The sequence below is a fragment of the Narcine bancroftii genome, chromosome 5, assembly GCF_036971445.1.
Source record: "Narcine bancroftii isolate sNarBan1 chromosome 5, sNarBan1.hap1, whole genome shotgun sequence".
Taxonomy (NCBI): Eukaryota; Metazoa; Chordata; class Chondrichthyes; order Torpediniformes; family Narcinidae; genus Narcine; species Narcine bancroftii.
In genome coordinates, this window is record NC_091473.1 from 194,814,582 (window position 1) to 194,837,756 (window position 23,175).

Below are 23,175 nucleotides of genomic sequence, written 5' to 3' on the forward strand. Positions count from 1 at the left end.
TCTGCCCCACCCCAACACACAGGCCAGTTAACCCACCAACCCCATAGGCCTTTGTGGTGTGGGAGGAGACTAGAGTACCCCAGTGGAGAGGGGGAACCCACGCAATCATGAAGCATTGGCAGGCTCTGCGCGCAGACACCCCTGGTAGTCAGGATCGATCCCCGCCAGCTGGAGCTGTGGGGCAGGAGGTGCTCCTGATCTCTCCCAATTCTCAGAGTGAACAGGGGGGCCCGGAAGTGGGGGGGGGGGGAACGAAACCGCAACAAAATACTGGGAATATTCAGCAGCTCAGGTAACATCTGTGGGTAGAGAAGCAGATCTTTGTGTCAGTGAAGGGCCAGACCTGCTGGACGCTTGCAGCATCTTGTGTTCATTACTTCCTGCCCTTGAGTTCCGGTCAGCAGCCAGTTTCCGCACAGCTGAAGCCAGGTCCTGCTTCTGTCATCAACCGCCCTCCAATTCACTTTCCCCTCAGGAAATCAGACTACTACGAGAAGATCACTGACCCGATTGACCTGGTCAGCATCGAGAAGCAAATTCTGACGGGCCACTACAAGACGGTGGAAGCCTTCGATGCAGACATGCTCAAAGTCTTCAGGAATGCAGAGGTGAGTAAGGAGATTGAGTTCTCAACTTTTTTGGGAACACCTGAAACTGGCTGAGAATCCGGAGCAGAAATTACACACTTTGCTGAAGGAACTCAGCGTCAGTGGGAGAGAAGAAGTTAGATGACATTTCTGGCCGGAGCCCAAGTCTGGATAACAGATCCAACCTGAAGCATCAACAGTTCCTTTGCTGTTCAATGAGGCTGCTCAGCTCACAGAGTTCCTTCAGCAAGGTGTGATTTTGCTCATGGTTCAGGAGCAGGAGGAGGCCTCTCTGTTGGCAGTGTCCACCAAACCAGGGCCAAAGTGATACGTATACCCCCAGGTACCACGCTCCATATTCATTAACTGCGGTGAGTCTCTCCGCCAATCACAGTTCGAATTTTGAGTTTATTGTCACGTTCACCAAGTTACAGTGAGAAAGTTTGTTTTGCGAGCAATCCAGCAAGTCAACCCATATGTAGAACAGCAGTGAAACAGTGCAGATTACGGAGAGATCAGAATTGGGTGGATTTATCTGCAGTCATGTGATCTAGAAGCAGGAGGAGGCCAGTCTGCCCCTCGAGCCCATTCTTTCATATTTTTAGATTGTGATTGATCTACTGGTGGCCTCATCTCCACATTCCTGCCAACCTTCACTCCCTTGCTTATCCAGAGCAAATCTCTGCCTTATATCTATTGTTCTACCCATTGCCCTTAGACCAGCCATTCTCAACCTTCTCTCAGCTACAAATCCCATCTTGGGTCTCTGCTCAAAGTTTATGAGCCCCTTTCCATGTGAAGCAGTCAAGTTTAGTTAATTTCTTCTGTACTTCTCTCCTCAGGACATGTAACATACCGTATATACTCATGTAATTGTTGATCCCACCCTCCCACCTTTTTTGGCCCAAAATTCGGGTGTTTTCATATGACCCATGAAAAAGTCGCCCTCCCCCTATTTTTGGTCCCGACTGCCCACCCATCCAAACTCCTGATCCCCTAACCGCATATCCTCACTCTGGCTGCCCACCCAACCGAACTCCCAATGCCCTGCCCATCTGAGCTCCCGACCACAGACCTTCACCCCAGCCACTCAACCATCCAAGCTCCCGATGCCTGACCACGTATTCTCGCCCCGGCTGCCCGCCCATCCGAGCTCCCTACACCCGAACGCGGACTTGTCGCCTGGTCCTAGCCATCCAAACTCCCAACGCTTTGATCAACACAGGTACTTTCCGTGATCAAAAGTATGACTTACGTAAAAGTTGATTCCCTTTTTTTTCCTGAAAAAGTGGTTCAAAAAATTTAACAAATCTGCAAGTATATACAGTAAATATTTTTTGTGAACTGAGAAGAAAACAAGGCTTTTACTGAAATGTGCTGTGGCCCTCAGCAGGTCCCCCATTAGAATGGCTGCCTTAAAGGAAGAGAGATCCAAGTATACTCAACCCTGTGAAGCAACAGAATTTGTCTCAGCTTTGTCACTTTCAGCCTCATCCCTGTGAACATCTCTCAGGGTCGTGTTTCATTCAAGTCCCCGCATGCCCTTCTGAACTCCAGCGGGTATAAGCCTGTCCTGGCCAACCTTTGCTCCTAAAGAAAAACACCCTCTCCTTGATGTCCCACAGAGGGTCCCCATACGACCCACGGGCCACCTTGCAGAGGGACACTGGCCCATCTCAAGGACGAACCCTGGGAGACACATCCTTCCTTAAAGAGGAAGCCACTACTAAAGATGAGCTGGCCAATGAGGGAGATAACCTGGTGCAGTTGGGCGGATGGGCCTGTTTCCTTGCTACACCCCTCCACAACAGCACACTGGAGGTCAGCTCAACAGAACTGTGAGTAGCAGCTCTGTGTGCTGCTCCTCCATGCTCTGGGGTCTTTCCCAGCGGAAATTCTACTGTCAGCTTCAGTCAGTTTTGTACCCCGTGACCTAAGGGCACATGGTATATGACAGCCCCTCGCAGGACCGCTGTGGGGGGAAGGGGTGGGAGCCCTAAATCTCGCTCGAGTGTTTGTGCCATCTGTCTCTTCACTGGACCAGCTCAGCTTTCAATCCAAATTCTGCACCTCAGAAATACTATGGCAGGAAGTCATCTGTGGGCCGAGATGTTTGCCGCCTGAGGAAGGTCTACTACAACTCCCGACATGAAGCCTCGGCCCAGATCGACGAGATCATCGGTGAGACAGCCAGCGAGGCCGACAGCAGCGAGACCTCCATCGGTGAGAAGGAGAGCGGTGGCGAGAAGGACGATGACGTGATCCGCTGCATCTGCGGCCTGTACAAGGATGAGGGGCTGATGATCCAGTGTGAGAAGTGCATGGTGAGTGGCCATCCCCGGCGCTGAGCCATGTCTCCCCCCCTCTCCCTGTGTGCCAGTCCCCAGTGAGCGTCTGTCAGAATTTATTGCACTGAACATCTGTCTTGAAATTTGACGTGCATTACTAGTGCAAAATTACTATAAATTACAATTCTGTAAATACAAGATTTAAAAACATAAATAACTAGTGCAAAAAGAGAAAAGGTGAGGTAATGTCTATGAGTTCATTGTCCGTTCAGAAATCTGATGACAGAGGGAAAGAAGTTGTTTTTGTACTATTGGATGTTCGTCTTCAGACTCCTGTACTTTCTTCCTGATGGTAGCAGTTTGAAGAGGGCTTGGCCTCGTTGGTGGTGGTCCTTGATGATGGAGACTGGTTTTTTTTGATGCACCACTTCTTTAAGATATCCTTAATGGAGTGAAGACTACACCCCTCCATGATGTTGCAGGCCAAGTTAACAACCTTTGTCCTGTGCTGTCCTACGCATGCCGCCTCCATACCAGACAAAGCTGCAACCAGTCGGTCAGTGTGCTCTCCTTGCTACACCTGCAGAAATTTGCAAGAGTCTTTAGTACTAAATCTCCTCTAGAGGGCCATCTCCCATGTTCCGGAGTAAGCGTTAGAAGGGTCTAGGTCTCTCCGGCTGCCTCCCGCACAAAGAACAGATAATAATAAGCAGGAGGAGCTCAGTGGGTCAGGAGAGAAAGGGAAGGAACCAATGTTTCAGGCCTGACATAACAGGGAAAAGGGGGGATTGGTGGGAACAGTGAAACTCCCAATTTCAGGTAACTTACCCACCCCTATCTGGTCCCACTGTTTCCATCTCTCCCACACTCACTTTTCTCTAAAACCTCCTGCTCACCCCCACCCTCCTTCCCCCTTACCTGTCTCCACATACCTGTCTGACCCCATGTACTGTTCTGTCTGTCCAGTGGCCTCGTACACTTCCAAACTAAGACCACCCGTAAATTGAAGGAGCAATACCTAATATTCCGTCTGGGCACTCTCCAACCGGGCAGCATTAACATCGACCTCTCCAGTTTCTGTTAGACCACTCCCCATTCTCCCTCTCTTCCCCATCCCTCTCTACTTTCCTCTAGCACTCCACTCCCATCCCTCTCCATTCACAGAGCCATCCCCCTTCCCCACTGCTTGCTGCTGTGCCCTCCTCCCTTACCCATCTATTAACTCCTGCCTGTAATCCTGCCACCCCACCCCCCACCACCGTTTTGTTCAGGTGCCTGCCAACACGTTGCTCATCCCTTGATGAATGGCTCAAGCCTGAAACATTGGTTATGTGTCTCTATCTTTGCCGCATAAAGTACCTATACACTGACCTACTGAGTTTCTCCAGCATTGTGTTTCTACTGTCTCCACCTCTCCCATCTACTTTCTTTTGTCCAGCAATCCATCACCTCAGCCACTCCCCAGCCCTTTGCTCCCCTTTGTATACTTGCCATCTCCCCTTTCATTTCAAAAGCTGCCGACTTGAGATGCTGGCTGCCCATGTCTCTCCACAAGGTGCCTGGCCCACCGACTGAGTCCCTCCAGCCTCTGCAGTTCTTGTGTTTCACTATAGCCTGCTATAGTTTGCACTAAGACCCAGCTGACAGCTGGTTTCCAACAGCCAGCTGGCATAATGCTATTTATTCAAGGTTTGGTTTCTGTGAGTGCTCCCTGCAAGCCCAAACTCTAAAAGGGGGGTGGCACTCTCTTTTCCTTTCTCATCTTGATGATGGTGTTTGACTAGGAGCGAAGGCAGAGCAAACAAAGGAAAACAATTTTTGTGTGTTTTGTACATATCTAGTCAAGTTTATTGTTATCTGATTGTATATGTACGACCTGACGAAACAGCGTTCTCTGGTCCTCAGTACAAAACACAGACGTACAACCAGACATAACACACATACAGACAAACAATACACATGCAGGACAAGTATTCATCTATACAAATAAATAAATATTGTTTCATGAATATGAGGTCTCGGAGGGTAGTTTGAGCAGTTCCTTTGGTCGTTCAGCGTTCTCACTGCCCATGGGAAGCAGCTGTTCCTCAGCCTGATGGTGCTGGCTCTGATTCTCCTGTATCTCTTCCCCCACAGGAGCAGCAGAAAGATGCTGTGTGTGGGATGGAAGGAGTCCTTGACAATTTTGCGCACCTTGGACTTGGAAGGCAGAAGTTAGAGCAAAATTGTACAAGTCTATAGTATGGTAGCAGTTCACGGGCACACAGTGCCGATCAGAGGGAGCGGCATTGCTGGTGGAATTAGAGCTCACCTTCCTGGTTTTTCATTCCCATACGACCCACGGAGTGAAGGACAATTCTTCATAATTTGAGAGGCAAATTTGTTTATTTTTCACATCAGGAAGTGGGTGGGGACTTTTGGGGGTTGAACATCAATGAGATGGGGTGAAACATGAAAGTCTGCAGACATGTGATTGTCATTAAAAACAAAAAATTCCTGGAGGAACTCAGCATGTCTCGCATGATGTGAGACCTTCTGAGTTCCTCTAGCATTTTTGAGTTAGTGAGAATGGTCCCAGTGGGTTATTATATCCCATTGGGGTCGAGATACTACTTTTCTCCACAGACTTTGAGAGTACAGTCCTTATTCCCAGGGCGGAAGTAGCAAACACCAGAGAACATCTGTACAAAGTGAAGGGAAGAAAGTTTAGGGGAGACATTAGGGGCAAGTTTTTTACACAGAGCTGTGGGTGCCTGGAACGCATTGCCAGGAGTGATGGTGGAAGCTGAAGCATTGGAGTCATTAAAGAGACTCTTAGACAGGCACAAGGAGATAAGGAAAATAGAGGGTTACAAGGTAGGAAGGGTTAATGGAAACGATGGACTTCATTGCTTCTTCTTTGGCTTGGCTTCGCAGACAAAGATTTATGGAGGGGTAAATGTCCACGTCAGCTGCAGGCTCGTTTGTGGCTGACAAGTCCGATGCGAGACAGGCAGACACGGTTGCAGCGGTTGCAGGGGAAAATTGGTTGGTTGGGGTTGGGTGTTGGGTTTTTCCTCCTTTGTCTTTTGTCAGTGAGGTGGGCATTGCTAGAGGGATGGTTATGCTACAACTGTACTAGCTACTGGTGAGACTCCATCTGGAGAACTGCATGTAGGAAGGATGGACTGGCTTTGGAGGAGGTGCAGAGGAGGTTCACCAGATTGATTCCAGGTTGGCCTATGAGGAGAGATTGAGTCATCTGGGATTGTACTCGCTGGAATTTAGAAGGATGATAGGGAATTTTTTAAAATTATGAAAGGCAAAGATAAGAGAGTGGTAGGTAAGTTGTTCCCTTTGGTGGGGGGGGGTGGAACCAGAACTAAAGGACATAACCTCAAATGGTAGTAGATTTAGGACGAAGATGAGGCGGAACTGCTTTTCTCAGAGGATGGGGAATCTGTGGAATTCATTTCCCACTGAAGCAGTGGAGGTGACCTCAGTAAATAGATTTAAGACAAGGTTGGATAGACTTTTACATAGTAGGGGATTAAGGGATATGGGGAAAGGCAAGTCGGTGGGGATGAGCCCATCATCAGATCAACCATGATCTCAATGAATGGCGGAGCAGGCTCAATGGGCCGGATAGCCGACTCCTGCTCCTATTTGCTATGTTTTTATTTTGGTACGAATATATAAGTCGGCACAACAAGGGCCGACGGGTCTGTACTGTGTTGTTGCGTTCTATTTTCAACAGTTCCAGTGAGCTGAAGCTTCTGGTGTGAAGAGTTGAAAGGCAACTCCAGGCCGATCCTGAGGTGAGGTCTCAGACTGACCAGGAGCAATCGCGTCCCTTCCATTTGGATATTGTGGCTGAATGGGCTGCGTCATGTGCTAATTCCTTGCCACTGTTCCTCCCAACCCCCCTCCCCAGGTGTGGCAGCACTGCGACTGCATGCGTGTGACTGCAGATGTCGAACACTACCTGTGTGAGCAGTGCGATCCTCGACTTGTGGAGCGGGTAAGCTGAGCTCAAACAGGGCTTCAATATTTTTCCATATTGGGCAGTGTCAGTTCAGGGAACATTTTGACAGCATTTGGTATGTTCAATCATTTAAACAAAACCACTGGACTCAAACCAAATAAAATTTAGCAATGACGAGCTCAAACTTCACGTTAATTCTCTCTCCATCACTACCTTCACTATTCTTCAAACAAACCAGGAGGCTGTTTGGATCCCGTTCGTCCTGTTCCCTTCCTTCCTTGTATCTTCTTTCTCAAACATGCCCAACGACTTCCCTTAGATTTCCTTGCCCTTTAAACTTACTAATATTGGAGGGCGCAGCTAGTAGAACAGTGTTGTCATGGGGAGCTTGTACCTTCTCCCCATGACTGTGTGAGTTTCACCCCCAATCCTCCAATTTCCTCCCAAAAGGCTTATGGGATGGGTGACCGTGAATTGCCCTCCAAGGGAGCGGGTAAGGGCTTGATGGGAGCATGGTGATGGAAAACACTAGTGAATCTAAGTGAGTGGCAGCCTGTTAGTACAGATTCAAAGGGCTGAAGGTCTGTTTCCATGCCTGAAATTGACTGCACCATCATCACGGAACACTGTTTGTGATTGCAGGAAGTGCCCATGATCCCTCAGCCCCACTACGCCCAGCCAGGCTGCATTTACTACATCTGTTTGCTGCGGGATGACCTGCTGCTCCGCCACGGTAGGTGCACGGGGGATGGGGAGGGTGGGGGTGGGTGGAGGTTGGGGATGTGCACTCTAGACTGGTGACCCTGGCACAAGCCACCCATGTGCAGAGATGCTAGCATTGATTTGCATCAGTTGAAGCAATGCCCCTTGGTTCCCTTGGGGGGGTCATGGCTAATTGTTGAGGCAATGCTCCTTGGAGAGGGCATTAGGTTCCCTTGGGGGGGTCATGGCTAATTGTTGAGGCACTGCCTCTTGGAGAGGACACTGGGTTCCCTTGGGGGGCAGGGTGATTGTCGAAGCACTGCCCCTTGGAGAGGGCATTTGAGTGTTGGTTTCCCTTGGGGGCCAAGGCTGACGCCAGACAAGCAGCCAGCAGTGGGTCGAAACAACAGTGATCTTGGGCATTCGCTGCCATGGATAGTTCAAGACCATTTTATTATCACGTAAGAATGCATTAAAAATGTAACATATGTTCAGTGCCCTCCATAATGTTTGGGACAAAGACACCTTTTTCCTTTATTTGCCTCTGTGATTCAAGATGAACTTTATTGTCAAATATTAATAAAGGCAGTGCAATATTATACGGAATTTGTTTCCGTCTGCTGTAAGGCAGACAGATTCGCCATTGGTAGAAATTGCCTTACTACAGAGAGAAGCAAAAGATAGTCCCTTCAGAGTCACTGAACCACCTTCCAACTCAGAACCATCTTCCAACTGTGCTCCACAGTTTTAATTTTGTTATCAAACAATTTGCATGATTAAAGTGCACATTCCAGATTTTATTCATTTATTTGTATACATTTTGGTTTGACCATGCAGAAATTACTGTATTTTTTATACTTAGTTTTCCCATCTCAGGGCACCATAATGTTTGGGACATTTGCTTTCACGGGTGTTAGTGAATACTCAGGTATGTTTAATTGCTTCGTTGGTGCAGGTATAAGAGAGCGAGGCTTGCTTCTAAGCTTTTGATCACCTTTGGAGTCTGTAGTTGCTTGCAGAATTCTAGACAAAGATCTTGTGGACAGATAAGACCATGATTAACCTGCATCAGAGTGATGGCGAGAGCAAAGTGTGGAGGCATGGAGGCCCAAGATCCAAATGATACCCCTCATCTGTGAAACGTGGTGGGGGTGTTGCACTCTGGAATGTGCACTTCACTCATATGAATTTTTTGATTACAAATTTAAAACAGTGGGCCACAAGGGCAAATAAAGGAACAAAATGTCTTTGTCCCAAAGATTATAGAGGGCATTGTACTATAATGTTTTCCTGCCGCAATGTAGGAAAAGAGTCACCATAAGAATTGCTGGCTCCCCTTATGGTACGAGAGAAAGAGAAACAAAAGAAATTCCCCAAACATCAATCGCCCACAGCCTTTCTAGGTCCCTGAGCTTCAGAGCCCTTCGCTGGTCTGCTGCCGTGGTCACCTTGGGGGAGACCTCTCCTCCCCAGGACCACGCCAACTTCTGGGGACCTGACAACGCCGCAGTCTTAAACCCCAACCAAACAGCTCCTCAGGCCTGCTCCACTATTCATTGGGATCACAGCTGATCTATGCTGGCCTCAACCCCTCTATGTCACATGATCACAAGATACCATTGGATCTTCAAGTCTGCTTCACCATTCTACCATGCGCTGATCCACCCTCCCACTCAGCCTCACTCCCCGGCCTTCTCCCCGAAATCCTTCATGCCCTGACTAATCAAATACCTGTCAATCTCTGCATTAAATACACTTCCGCATCTCTTGTTTTATCTTGAAGTTGCGTCGTATTAGTCTCCCCTACCATGGGAAACATCTCGGTTCCCTTGAGCCCGCAGTTCCCCATTATTCTATCTCTACCTTCAGTACATCTGATGATCCACCTTCCAGTCCTTGAGGAGCAGGGAGCTCCGGAGATTCGCTGCTTTCTGCACACCAGGCCACCAGTAACCATGCCTCTTTCTTTGTGGCTCTCCCACCACTGAAACGAACTCAACATCCACCCTATCAAGCCCCCTTGGGACCAGTTCAGGTCATTCTCATTCACCCTCTGCTCCCAAGGTTCCCAAATGTCGACTGTCTTGACCCAGGAATTAGCCTGGTGAATCTACTGTGCACTGCCTCCAATGCAACTGTGTTGCCTTTGGGGCAAGGCCCTCGAAGCTCACCCACACCCTCATTGTTGTATAACCCTGGAGCGCTGTTTGCCACCTTATCGAGGGAACAGGAGACATTTCTAAGCCTGGGTCTTCACTGGGACAGCTGCCCCTAAAAGGAAAGGCCCTGCAGCCTGCTCTGGGTAACACAGCACAGCAACCACGGTTTGAATCCAGAGCTCCCTGTACGTTCTCCCTGCATGGGTTTCCTCCCACCCTTCAAAACGTAATGGGGGTTGTAGGTCAATTGGTGTAATTGGGCAGCATGAGCTCATGGCCCAGAAGGGCCTGTTACTGTGCTATATATCTAAGTAAATGATGGTGTCCAGCGACATGACAGGAAGCCACTTAACAGAGGTCAGGTGGGCACCAGAGTAGCGGATGTGACACCACCCAACTGGTACCACTTATCTCAACTCTATTTTGTCCCTCCCCACCTACAACTGTACGGCTTCATGTGTCCTCTGTAACTTCAATTTCCAGTTCCCTGAATTTAACCACCTCATCTTCTCCATGGACATCTCTATTCCCCCATACCGAAGGCCTCAAAGCCCTTTGTTTCTTCCTTGACAACCAGTCCCTCTCCACCACCACCCTCATCGAACTGGCAGAACTTGTGCCTTCAGTAACATCCTTTCCTCATCCCACTAACTCCAATTCAAAGTGTTGGCCATGGGTACCTGCATGGACCCCAGCTCTGTCTTGTCTTTTTTAAATTTTAAATTTAGGCATACAGCACAGTAACAGGCCTTTTGGCCCACCAGCCCACGCTGCCCAATTACACCCAATTGACCTACAACCTCCTCAATACATTTTGAAGGGTGGGAGGAAACTGGAGCACCCGCAGAAAACCTGCGCAGACACAGGGAGAACGTTCAACTCCTCACAGATATCGCAAGATTCTAACCCAGGTTGCTAGCACTGTAATAGCGCCTGGCTAACCACAGCGCCCTCTTGTGGAGCAGTCCAGCAACAAGCCGACGCAGGCAAGGCTCCTCAACTCTTCCTCTGCTGCATCGATGACTACTTTGGTGCTGCCTCCTGCAACCATGATAAGCTCGACAACTTTATCCACTGCAGAGGGCGCCCTTGTGCACTGGTTAACCAGGGGAGACATGAAGGCATGTGGTTTCTGTTTCTGCTCTAATAGGCTTCACGAGGGTATTTGTTCTGCCATAGGTGACTGCGTTTATCTGATGAGGGATAATCGGCGAGGTCCTGAGGGACAGCCAGTCAGACAGTCATACCGGCTCCTCTCCCACATCAACCGGGACAAGCTCGATATCTTCCGCATCGAGAAACTCTGGAAAAACGAGAAGTAAGGCAGCACGTTGACAACAGACTTCAGTAACAGTCTGTGCAACAGCCCATGGATCATAGAGGTCCTGACTTGCAATGTACCCCGGTGTTACAAAGTGACAGACCCGTCCCCACCAGTACTGTACCCCAATGTTATACAGTGACAGATCCGTCCCCACCAGAACTGTACCCCAGTGTAACACAGTGACAGACCCATTCCCATCAGTACTGAACCCGTGTTACAGTGACAGCCCCTCCCCACCAGTACTATACCCCAGTGTTTCACAGTGACAGACCCGTCCCCACCAGTACTGAACTCCAGTGTTACAGTGACAGCCCCTCCCCACCAGTACTATACCACAGTGTTTCACAATGACAGCCCCTCCCCACCAGTACTATACCCCAGTGTTTCACAGTGACAGACCCGTCCCCACCAGTACTGTACCCCAGTGTTACAGTGATAGACCTGTCCCATCAGTACTGTACCCCAATGTTACACAGTGACAGATCCGTCCCCACCCATACTGTACCTCAGTGTTATACAGTGACAGATCCCTCCCCACCAGTACTATACCCCAGTGTTTCACAGTGACAGCCCCTCCCCACCAGTACTATACCCCAGTGTTTCACAGTGACAGCCCCTCCCCACTAGTACTATACCCCAGTGTTTCACAGTGACAGACCCGTCCCCACCAGTACTGTACCCCAGCATTACAGTGATAGACCTGTCCCATCAGTACTGTACCCCAGTGTTACACAGTGACAGATCCGTCCCCACCCATACTGTACCTCAGTGTTATACAGTGACAGATCCCTCCCCACCAGTACTGTACCCCAGTGTAACACAGTGACAGACCCATCCCCATCAGTACTGAACCCCAGTGTTACAGTGACAGCCCCTCCCCACCAGTACTATACCCCAGTGTTTCACAGTGATAGACCCGTCCCTACCAGTACTGTACCCCAGTGTTACAGTGATAGACCTGTCCCCACCAGTACTGTACCCCAGTGTTACACAGTGACAGATCCGTCCCCACCCATACTGTACCTCTGTGTTATACAGTGACAGATCCATCCCCACCAGTACTGTACCCCAGTGTAACACAGTGACAGACCCATCCCCATCAGTACTGAACCCCAGTGTTACAGTGACAGCCCCTCCCCACCAGTACTATACCCCAGTGTTTCACAGTGATAGACCCGTCCCCACCAGTACTGTACCCCAGTGTTACAGTGATAGACCTGTCCCCACCAGTACTGTACCCCAGTGTTACACAGTGACAGATCCGTCCCCACCCATACTGTACCTCAGTGTTATACAGTGACAGATCCATCCCCACCAGTACTGTACCCCAGTGTAACACAGTGACAGACCCATCCCCATCAGTACTGTACCCCAGTGTTTCACAGTGACAGACCCCTCCCCACCAGTACTGTATCCCACTGTTATACAGTGACAGACCCGTCCTCACCAGTACTGGACCCCGATATCATGACAAAAATGCCCCTTTTGAAATGTAGGACAAAATCTCCATTTGTATGATGTGTCGAATCTCAGCAATGGCATGGTGAAGTGTCAAGTCTCATTGCCTGTGTCAGGATGCAGTCCTCATTCCGTGCCCAATGCCTCCTGTCTTGTCTTGTCACAGGGGCGAGCGATTTGCCTTTGGTCACCACTACTTCAGGCCACACGAGACCCATCACTCCCCATCGAGGAGATTTTATCACAACGAGTTATTCAGGGTGCCCCTCTATGAGATTATCCCTTTGGAAGCTGTGGTGGGAACCTGCTGTGTGTTGGACCTCTACACATTCTGTAAAGGTGAGTGTTACCCCTTTCCTGCTCTCCCAGCTCCAGGAATAAACAGAATCCTTGGTCATAGTGTCAGAGATCTTCAATCATCCATTCCAGCTGTTCTTTCCTTAATCATTTTTTCCATTCTTCCCATCTTCCAATTTACTTCCTCTGGATTATGGTAAAAAATTGGCTATTCAGCCCATTGAATCTGCTGCACCATTTAATCATTTTTCCATTCCGCCTCACAGCTTGGCCTTCTCCCCATAGATGCCCTGGTTAATCAAGAACTTGTCAACCTCTCCCTCAAATACACCTGGCCTCTACAATTGCCCGTGACAATATATTCACCACCCTCTTGCAGAAGAAATTCTTCCTCATCTCTGTTCTAAGCGGATGCCCTTCAATCCTAAAGTTGTGCCCTCTTGTCCTCAGACTCTCCCACCATTTCTACATCTAATCTGTCCATGCCTTACTACATTCAAAATGTTTCAATGAGATCCCCCTTCATGCCAGGGTGAAGAGATCCCCTTTCATGGTGGTGGAGGCTGAAGCTTTAGGGGCCATTTAAGAGACAGGCACATAGATGAAAGAAAAATAGAGGGTTGCTGGGTAGGAAGGGTTTAGTACTATTTATAGCTCATTGACGGCTGAAGGGCCTCCAACAATTATAGGCCAAGAGTGGTCAAATGATCCTCATATGATAACCCTTTCATTCCCGGAATCATCTCTGTGAACCTGAGGATCCCAAAGCTATTCAGAATACTTCAAGTGAGGTCTCACCAGGGCCTTAGAAAGCTCCAACATCACTTCCCTGCTTTCATATTCTGTTCCTCTTAAAATGAAAGCCAGCATTTGCCTTCTTCACCACCAGCTCAACCTGCATGTTTTCCTTCAGGCCATCCTGCACAAGGACTCCCAGGTCCCTTTGCCTCTGGACATTTTCAATTCTCTCCCCATTTAAAAAATAGTTTTTCTGTTTATTTTTTCTACCAAATTTCATGAGCGCACACTTCCTGACATTGTACTTGGTTTGCCACTTTCTCTGCCCATTCTCCTAATCTGTCCAAGTCCTTCTGCAGCCTCACTCCCCAGCGACCACGACCTGCTCCTCCACCTTCCTTTGCGTCATCTGCAAACTTGGCCACTCATTCCATCGTCGAAATCATTAATATACAACATAAAAAGAACTGGCCCCAACTCTGACACCACTAGCGACTGGCAGCCGACCAGAATATGATCCTCATATTCCGACTCTCCACCTCCTGCCAATCAGTCAAAGCTCTACCCGTGTTAGCATGCTTCCTCCTATGCCATGGGCTCTTGTTATTCCCCTTTACCAGAGGTTGGGGGTGGGGGGGGTGGTGATATTGCAGGGATGTGGGTGGGAAGCAGTGTATCCTGGAGAACCCCACACGGTGACGAGGAGAAGGTGCGAGGTCTGCGCGGATAGATCAGAGCTGGGAAGCGAACCCGGGCCTGGGAGCTGCTCCTTTCAACCCCTTCCTCCACCCTCCAGGGAGGCCGAAGGGAGTGAGGGACCAGGATGTGTACATCTGCGACTATCGGCTGGACAAGTCGGCGCACCTCTTCTACAAGATCCACCGCAACCGCTATCCGGTCTGCACCAAATCGTACGCTTTCGACCATTTCCCGAAGAAACTGACGCCCAAACGAGATTTCTCTGTGAGTGCTGATGGTGGGGAGGGTCTGTCCAAGGACAGAGTTGGCCCATGGAAACCAGTGAGAGGTGAAGTGGGGGAGGGGTGGGAAGGGGAACATCAGTGCCCCTCTCTGCCTCATGGTGCCTCCTGGCACCATCGGTGCTGTGCAGAACAACGCAATTGGGCAATTCCAGATTGTCCTAGAGGTGCCATGGAATCTGATTCAGAGGTGGAGGGGGGGAGCGGTGGTGTGGGTGGTGTGGGGAGAAGGCTGCAAGTGCTGGCAGTAAGGAGGAGGGAAGTAGGGTCTGGCAGATTTAAAAGGTGATGAGATTGGTAGCAAACCACAGGAGAGTCTGCTGGGGTCTTGGTGACAAGAAGCGTGTCCGTGGGAAGGGAGAGGATGTCGTTGGGGAGGGAAAGGGGTCTGTGGGGAGGGAGAGGGGTGTCGATGGGGAGGGAGAAGGGTGATGGTGTGGAGGGAGAGGGGTGTCTGTGGGGATGGAGAGGTGTTGGTGGGGAGAGAAGGAGGTGTCTGTGGGGAGGGAGAGGGATGTCAGTAGGAAGGGAAATGGTGTCCGTGGGGAGGAAAGGGGTGGCCGTGGGGAGGGAGAGGGGTGTGGGTGGGGAGAGAGGGGGTGTTGGTGGGGAGGGGAAGGGATGACGGTGGGAGGGAGAGGAGGTGTCCATGGGGAGGGAGAGTGCCCGTGGGAAGGGAAAGGATGTGTCCATATGGAGGGACGGGAGTCTTTGGGGAGTGAGGGGATGTCTGTAGGGAAAAAGGGTATGTCAGTGATGGGGGAGGGGGCAATGGGAAGAAGGGAAGGGGATAAGTGTGAGGTGGGAGAGGAGTGTCCATGTGGAAGGAGAGGAGTGTCCATTGGGATGGAAAGGGGGTGTCGTGGAGTGGAAGTGTGGGAGATTTTATGAAGAGATAGGTGTCAGTGAGGAGGGGGGAGCAGTAGTGGGAAGGGAGGGGAGTCGATGGGATGGAGGGAGGTAGGTTGTTGATGGAGAGGAAGAGGTTGTGTCACTGGGGAGTGAGATGGGGCCAATAGGAAGGGGGAGGGTGTTAGTGGGAGAGAGGCCCAAGCCTCAGCAGGGCTGCCTCCAGGATTGATCTGTTCCCAGGAAGAGGCAGAAAATCAAAGCCAGCATTTTGTGGGCAGTGGGATTTGCCATCGGTGGGACTGAGGCTGGGATTGGGGATTAAACGGCCAGGTGGGTTGGTGTGTGGGAACAGGGTGGAGGATCGGTGGGCTCACTGTACCTATTCCACTCGCTCATTATTAATGACACGTGCTTCTGTTCCTCTTCCCACCCCCACTCCCTCCCCTCAGCCTCACTACGTTCCCGAAAATTACAAGAGAAACGGAGGACGGTAAGTAGGCCTTGCTCAGTCTGCCGCGTACCTCTGGGGCTGTGATCCTTGGGCGTTTCATTGAGCACAATGAAGGCTGGACCGTCTGGTGCCAACTATTAGTACACCACGACCAGAGCCTCGCCGCTCTGGCTCCTATGCCCACCGCAGCCCAGCCACAGGTCTCCCCCTTGGTGTGTGATGTCTTCCACAGTTCCATAATCATGAATGGGGGTGGGGGCAGGAGAGCAGAGCTGAGGTTGGTTCCCATCTCATGAAAGGTGAATTAGCTCAATACAATCTCTGACCAGTCCTGTAATTAGGCAGGGGGGGGCACAGTCATTAAAATTTAACCCCCCCCCCCCCCCGCTGCCCGAAGGTAACTGCGTATCGCGGTCACTAGCCAGCTAAAGGAGTGGTTGGGAGCACAGTGGCTGACCTTCCTCATATCAAACAGCCCTCTCCCCTCCCCCATCACTCCCCAATGCTCTGTGTGCATCACTGCTGCTCACCGGTGTTCCCGAGAACTGATGAAACTCCCATCCAACTGAGGCATCTCGTTTGCATGAAACCATTTATCGTGGCTACAGGAGAACACCCTTTGTTGCCAGGCCTCCTCCCTCTCCCCCTCACCTTCCTTCTCTCTATCTCTCCCTCCCTCCCTCCCTCTCACTGCATCTATCTTTCCCCTCTCACCCTTTCCCCTCTCTCTCTAACCCTCTGCCCCCTCACTTTCTCCCTTTCTTCCCCCTCTTACCCTCCTCTCTCTGCCCCTCTCACCCTCCACTTTCTCACCCTCCCTTCTCTCTCACCCTCTGCTCTCTCTCACCCTCCTCTCTCTGTCCACTCTTTCCCCATTCTTTCTGCCCTCTCTCATCCCCTTTTTTCTGCCTTCTCTCATCCCCTTATTTTTCTGCCCGCTCTCTCGTCCCCTTATCTCTCTGCCCTCTCTCATCCCCTTATCTCTCTGCCCTCTCTCTCGTCCCCTTCTCTCTCTCTCTCTCCAGTTTTTCTTTGCCCCTGACCACATGAGCTAGTCTGCCCGCTGGCGTCCAAACATCCTCACTACCTGAATTTGCAAAGGGAACTGGAGAGGTGAAAGGTTGATGAAGAGCTTCATGGCAGGAAAAGGGGACTGGGAGGTTCCCCAGTACCAGGCACTGAGCTGCCTTGGGTCAGAATCCTACTCTCGCGATGGATCCACAGGGGAAGGGGAGCAGGTGCGAGGAGGGAATTTCTGAAATCTTTCAGCTGGATTCTCAGAGCAGCTTATCTGAAGGATTTGGATTAAAGAGAAAGAGTGAGTGGGAGGGGTGGATGATGGAAAGCAATCAATCTTGCGTAGGAGGTTGTGAGGGTGGTGAGCAAAGGAAAGGAACCTCAGCATCCGGGGGTTCTGACAAATGAGTGGACAAGTTGGGTGCGTGCATGTGAGTGTGCGTACTGGAGGGTCTTGTGTACACGAGTGATGAGTGCTTGTGGGGTGTATCAGTCATGTAGGCCATGGGACCCCAACAGTCAAAGCAGGGAGGCAATCAACATTTCAGGAGAAATAGGAATGGAGGAAACAGGTTAAACTGCTGCCACACAGATCTAGCGACGTGGGTTCGATCCTAAACCCTGCCACTGTGCACATGTGGAATTCGCACGGTCCCCATGGCTGAGCACATTCTCCCCCCCCCCCCTTCCCCCTTCCACTCTCTAAAGACATGCAAGTCATTGTGTTATCAGCTGGTGAAAATTGGTGAGGGGTGGCATCTGGGGGAATAGCGTTACAGAGAAAGGAGGTTTGCTCTGAGAGCTAGAATAATCCAAATGGGCTGAATGGCCCCCCTCCCCGCCCCCCCCCACAACCAATCATCAGAAAAGAGTGCAAGGCTGGGCTGGATAAGGTGATGTTAGGGGGATAGGTTCGCAAGCCAGATGTGATAGGGAGCAAGACAGACATTTCAGTTGCTTGAGAAAGGGGCACCATGCAGGAGAAGAACCTCAGTAATGGGTGGTATTGGATATTGTAACTCTTCCAGTCGACTCTAACCTGGTTCTGAATCCGGCGCTGTCTGGGAGGAGTAAGTACTTTCTCCCATGTCATGTTCCTCTGGGAACTCTGGTTTCCTCCTGCCCTTCAAAGCGTACAGGGTTGTAGGATAATTGGGTGTAAATTGGGCTGTAGAGTTTAAATGGCTGGAATTAGTATTGTAATTAAAATTATAATCCCTCTTTCTCAAACAGACAGCAAGAGGGTTTGCAGGTGAAAGGTCTTGGTCAGGGTCAGGTGGGGGGAGCAGTGGACTCAGATTTACAGCAGATGCCGTTTAGTTTTAAATTTAAATGTTGACGTACTGCACAGTAACAGACCCTTCTGGCCCACGAGCCTGTGCCGCCCAAATACACCCATTAACCTACAACTCCTGAACATTTTGGATGGTGGGAGGAAACCAGACCACCCGGAGAAAACCCACGCAGACATGGGGCGAACATACAAACTCCTTACAGACAGCACGGGATTACAGACAGCACGGGATTCGAACCCTGGTCACTGGCACTGTAACATCGTTGCACTTAACCGTGCCTTTTATGGCATTGCCATGGGGGGACAGGCTAAGCTGTCTGGGGGCTGGACCCAGGCACCTGTTTCCAGTTGCTCTTCCCCAGTTCAGGGCCACAGAGTGGTGGGGGGAGGGGGCTTGACAAGCAATGCATGACCCAAACTGAGCGGTGATTCCCCGCTGAGGGACAGGCATCAGAAGGCTGGGGTCCACTTCAAGCAGGCCTTGACTCTTTACCCCCTTCCACCAACCCCTCAGCCAGTGCAGGTCCTGTCCTGCTCTTTTGCCTGGGGAAGAGGGAATCCCCCTGCCATGGGCTGGAATGCTTGCACCTCAGCAGCCCCTGTCCCATTGGAGCCTGTAAAAACGCAATGCTGGAGAAACTCAGCAGATCAAAGAGTGCACTTAATACACCATTTAAGTACTTTATATACAGTGCACTCTTTGGCCTGCTGAGTTTCTCCAGCATTGTGCTTTTACTTCAACCTGTGTCTGCAGACTTTCGTGTAGGAACCCATCCAGGCAGCTCACTTAGGCACGGAGCAGGCTCATCCCCTACGCACAGTTCTCTGATGTCAGCTGCTCCAGCGTTTCCATGGACACTCGGGTGACTCTTATTTCCCTTCATCTTAGACTCTGCTGCCCTCCCACCAACCCAACAGCCTTAAAGATGTGAGTAAAGACGTCAGTGGCTAAGCAAGCAATGCTTTGTCTCAGAGGGTCTTTGTGGTGTTGGTGCATGACTGTGTCTTGACCATCCTTGAGGTGTTGCTCACAGAAACGTGGGTGGCATCACAGTGCCGTTGGACACCAGGCAGGTGGATGGGCGTGGTTCTTGTAATCATGCATCCTGAGGTCCTGCAGACCCGTGCAGTTGTGTGGCGAAGGCAGTGCACAGTAAACATGGGATCCAGTCACCTTAAGCCAAGAAACAGGCATCTGGGTGGGTTTCAAAACCAGTCATGACAATCTGGGTGGACTTCATGCCCAGTCCTGGGCATCTGGATGGGTTTCATGACTAGTCCTGGGGATCTGGGTGGGTTTCACATCCAGTCCTGAGCATATGAGTAGGCTTCAAGTCCAGTCCTGGGGATCCGGTTGGGCTTCACATCCAGTCTTGGGGATCTGGGTGGGTTCTGTCCAGTCCCAATGATCTGCATTGGCTTCACATTCAGTCCTGGGCATTTGGGTGGGCTTCATGTCATCCTGGGCATCTGGGTGGGCTTCAATTCTAGTCCTGGGGATCTGGGTGACTTTCACGTCCAGTCCTGGGGATCTGTGTGGGCTTCACATCCAGTCCTGATAATATGGGTGGACTTCACGTCCAGCCCCGAGGATCTGGGTGGGTTTCACATCCAGTCCTGAGCATATGGGTGGGCTTCAAGGCCAGTCCTGGGGATCTGGTTGGGCTTCACATCCAGTCCTGGGGATCTGGGTGGGCTCTGTCCAGTCCCAATGATCTGCATTGGCTTCATATCCAGTCCTGGGCATTTGGCTGGGCTTCACATCATCCTGGGCATCTGGGTGGGCTTCAATTCTGGTCCTGGGGATCTGGGTGAGCTTCACATCCAGTCCTGGGTATCTGGGTGGGCTTCACATGCAGTCCTGACAATATGGATGGACTTCACATCCAACCCTGGGGATCTGGGTGGGTTTCACGTCATCCTGGGCATCTGGGTGGGCTTCAATTCTAGTACTGAGGATCTGGGTGGGCTTCACATCCAGTCCTGGGTATCTGGGTGGGTTTCATGTCCCAGTCCTGGGGATCTGGGAGAGCGTCACACGTGGCCTCACATCCTGTCCTTCCCTTGACTGCATGCTCCCTCCCATGGTTGGTGATTTGCTCTTCCACTCTCAATCCTCTGGCAACAGGACACTTGCAGGATTGAGAAAAAGGCCACCTTTGCCTTGCTCTGATGTCTCTTCACATGCCATGGAGCACTTCCTCTGAATAGATAGAATTCTGGCACTGATTCCAGTGCCTTCAATAGGCCTTTGTTCCTCATTTACCTGCCAGCCCTTCTCACCTGTTTTAATTCGCTGTACCCCTTGGGTTACCAGGGGAGAGATGTAACCCACGCTATCTTACGGGCTGGGTGGGAAATCCAGTTACTTGAACTCCCTTCCATGAAGCAAGATCTCCAACATGCAAGTTGCCAACCCTTTAATTCCTTGGCAAAATGAGGCTTGTTGAAATGCTAACGCAATGGGTGACAGGGGTTGCAAAGCCTCCCTTACAAACTCCTCTTCCTCCCATCCCTTTCCCAAAGGGCAATCCACATGGGTATCCCAGCATCTAGGAAGGATGACACAAAGCGGGGAAAGTTGCAGGAAAGAATTACGTGAACATTAGGGCTTGAGGTAAAAGGAAGCATGGATGGGTTGGAGCTTTTCTTCCTGGAATGCAGGAGGTGGTGGGGGGGTGGTGGTGGGGTGTGGGAGGAGATCTTATAATGGACGATAAAATCACAAAGGGTGTGAATAAGGTGAGTTGTCTTTTTCCCAGGAAACTAAAGGGCTTAGATTTAGGGTGAGAGGGGAAAGGATGAGAAGTGGATTGAAGGGGAATATTTGTGTGTCTGTGCAGCGAGGAAGTGGTAAAGGTGGGGACATTTACAAAACATAGAAGACAATGGGGCAGGTTCATGGACAGGAAAGGTTTGGAGCAGTGGTTCTCAACCTTGTTTTTCCACTCACATAGGTCCCATATGGTTAGTAAGGGATTACTTAAGGCAGCGTGGGAGTGGGAAAAAAAGAAAGGTTCAAAACCTGTGGTTTAAAGGGAAATGGGCCAAACATTGGCAAATGGAGCTAGCTCGGTACCTTTGGCCAGCATGGACAAGTTGGGCCGAAGGGCCTGTTTCCGTACTGTGCAACTCCTTCCAGCACAGCAGTTCTGCCTCCAGAGTTGGCAATGATTCCAATCCCTAAGACCAGTCACTAACATGTCACAGACACCAAACCTGCTGCCCCCGAGTCTGCAGAATTGTTCACCATCCCGCAAAGGGAGGCTGAGGGCCAGAACCACGGCCGCTAATTTTGCAGCACATGCCTTGAGTGTTACCCCCACCCCCACCCCCCCCCCACCCCAAAGAGTTGTGCTGAGAAGGTCAAGTGTTTTTTTTTTTCCTTTTTCCCGCTCCGGTGGGAAACCTGCAGTTCATCGTGGAAGTCGGAACGGACAAAAGTGCACTGCAAGGAGGTGGTCCAGGAGGACGACCTCCCGCCCCCCATCATTGAGGACATGTCCACCACCCAGGAGCAGCCGGCTGCTGAGATGCCGCATTTGGAGGAGCAGGAGAGTGAGGGCAGCAGCAACAGCACACCCAAAGCGGACTGTAGCCCAGAGGAGAGGCAGAGGTTACAGAGAGAGAAGCTTAACAAGATCCTGCTGAACCTCTTGGCCAAGATCCCAGGGAAGAACGGTGAGTCCTGGATGGAAGGATCAGATGCCACGACCTGGGTTTGCAGCAGTATTCAGGTTTTGCTCCCATCAGGGGAGTTGCCAGCACCTACTGGGTGCCTTGCACATCAAGCCATATGTCTGGGGACAGTCCAGTGGCGGCTTGTGTCTCCTCGCAGCCCAGCAGAATGCAAACCTCCACCGCAGGCTCTTTGACCAAGAGCTGCCTTGGTTAAAAAGGGCTGCCATGAGCCTGGGGCTGGGGAGGCATTGGCTAATGTGAATAAGGGGTTTTATCAAAGTGGATTGGTGGGGAGTGGGGGTAACATCCAAAATGAGCTCATAACTAGAGCAACTAGGGCTGTCTGTGGAGAGATTGGGTCAGCCATGCATGGACAGCTCTTGGCCTGTACTCGTTGGAATGCGGCTGGGTGGATGGGCTGTTGGGGGGTGCAGATTGGATGGAAAGGCTGGGGGGAAAAGACTGTGGCTGTGATTCTAATGGACTGAGCAAGCTGTAGCCACACCAGATTCTCAGTGGCAATGGCCACATGAGACTCTCGCTGTGGACGTTCGAGACTATGGCTGTATGCACGCAATACTGAGCGGCCTCTGTTTTTTGTGTTCTTTGCAGCAATTGACGTGACCTACCTGCTGGAGGAGGGGTCGGGGAGACGCCTGCGCAGGCGGACCCTGCTGTTGACGGAGAGCAGTTTCAGGAAGTGACGCTCGACCGAAAGCCTGGCCACGTCCTGACAGTCAAGGAGCTGCAGGAAAGGGGTGGGGGGAGGGTTACTCTTCCTCAACCCTCCCCCCTCCATCACCCACCCACTCCCTCCCCATCACCCAGGCTCTCCCACCTTCACCATTGGAAATGGGACTGGAGAGTGAAGGAGGGACATATTGAACACAGTCAGCACTTGGACACATGAGGGGTGTGGACGATCTGCAGTACTCTTGTGGTGTTGTACAGAGGCCCTCGTTGTTAACCAGTGGGGGTTGGGGAAGGGAGGGAGGAGGGCATCGCATTGGCTAACTCTGTGGCTTTTCTGGCCCAAGACAGCCAAAAAAATTTACAGACATTTTAGTGGGAATGGGGGGGATGGGTGGGGGGTGGGGGGGGAGGGAGAAGGGGCGGTTGGAGTTGCTGTAAGCACTGCCCCCGGTGAAGGGAGGTGGCGCCCACGTTCATCGTCAACGCAAGAGGAGCACCTTCTACACGGAGAGGACCGAGGCTCCGATTTCTGTTTTATCGTACGTCCGAATTCACCAGTGTGATTGTCATGCAGTTTGTCCAGAGTGTGTATATATATGTATATGGAGAAAGAGAAGACAGCTGATGATTGGGGGGGGGTTTACAATCCAAGTCCACTTTTTGCACTCACTCAGAGGACTAATGGCAGCC

General features: G+C 51.0%; 1 protein-coding gene across 11 annotated transcripts in view; it reads left to right on the plus strand.

Annotated features, from left to right (window-relative positions):
• Positions 1-22,863, plus strand: part of ash1l (ash1 (absent, small, or homeotic)-like (Drosophila)) — a 371,451-nt gene extending 348,588 nt beyond the window's left edge. For 8 of the 11 annotated variants that reach the window (XM_069940548.1, XM_069940547.1, XM_069940546.1 and 5 more), the window contains 11 exons: positions 476-608; positions 2,663-2,911; positions 6,789-6,875; positions 7,482-7,572; positions 10,880-11,018; positions 12,649-12,821; positions 14,314-14,480; positions 15,799-15,839; positions 19,001-19,039; positions 21,527-21,792; positions 22,405-22,863. In XM_069940548.1, the coding sequence (XP_069796649.1) occupies positions 476-608; positions 2,663-2,911; positions 6,789-6,875; positions 7,482-7,572; positions 10,880-11,018; positions 12,649-12,821; positions 14,314-14,480; positions 15,799-15,839; positions 19,001-19,039; positions 21,527-21,792; positions 22,405-22,496 (1,477 nt within the window). In that variant the 3' untranslated portion in view covers positions 22,497-22,863. The other 3 variants (XM_069940551.1, XM_069940556.1, XM_069940555.1) reach the window with 3 other exon arrangements.
• The last annotated feature ends 312 nt before the right edge of the window (positions 22,864-23,175 follow it).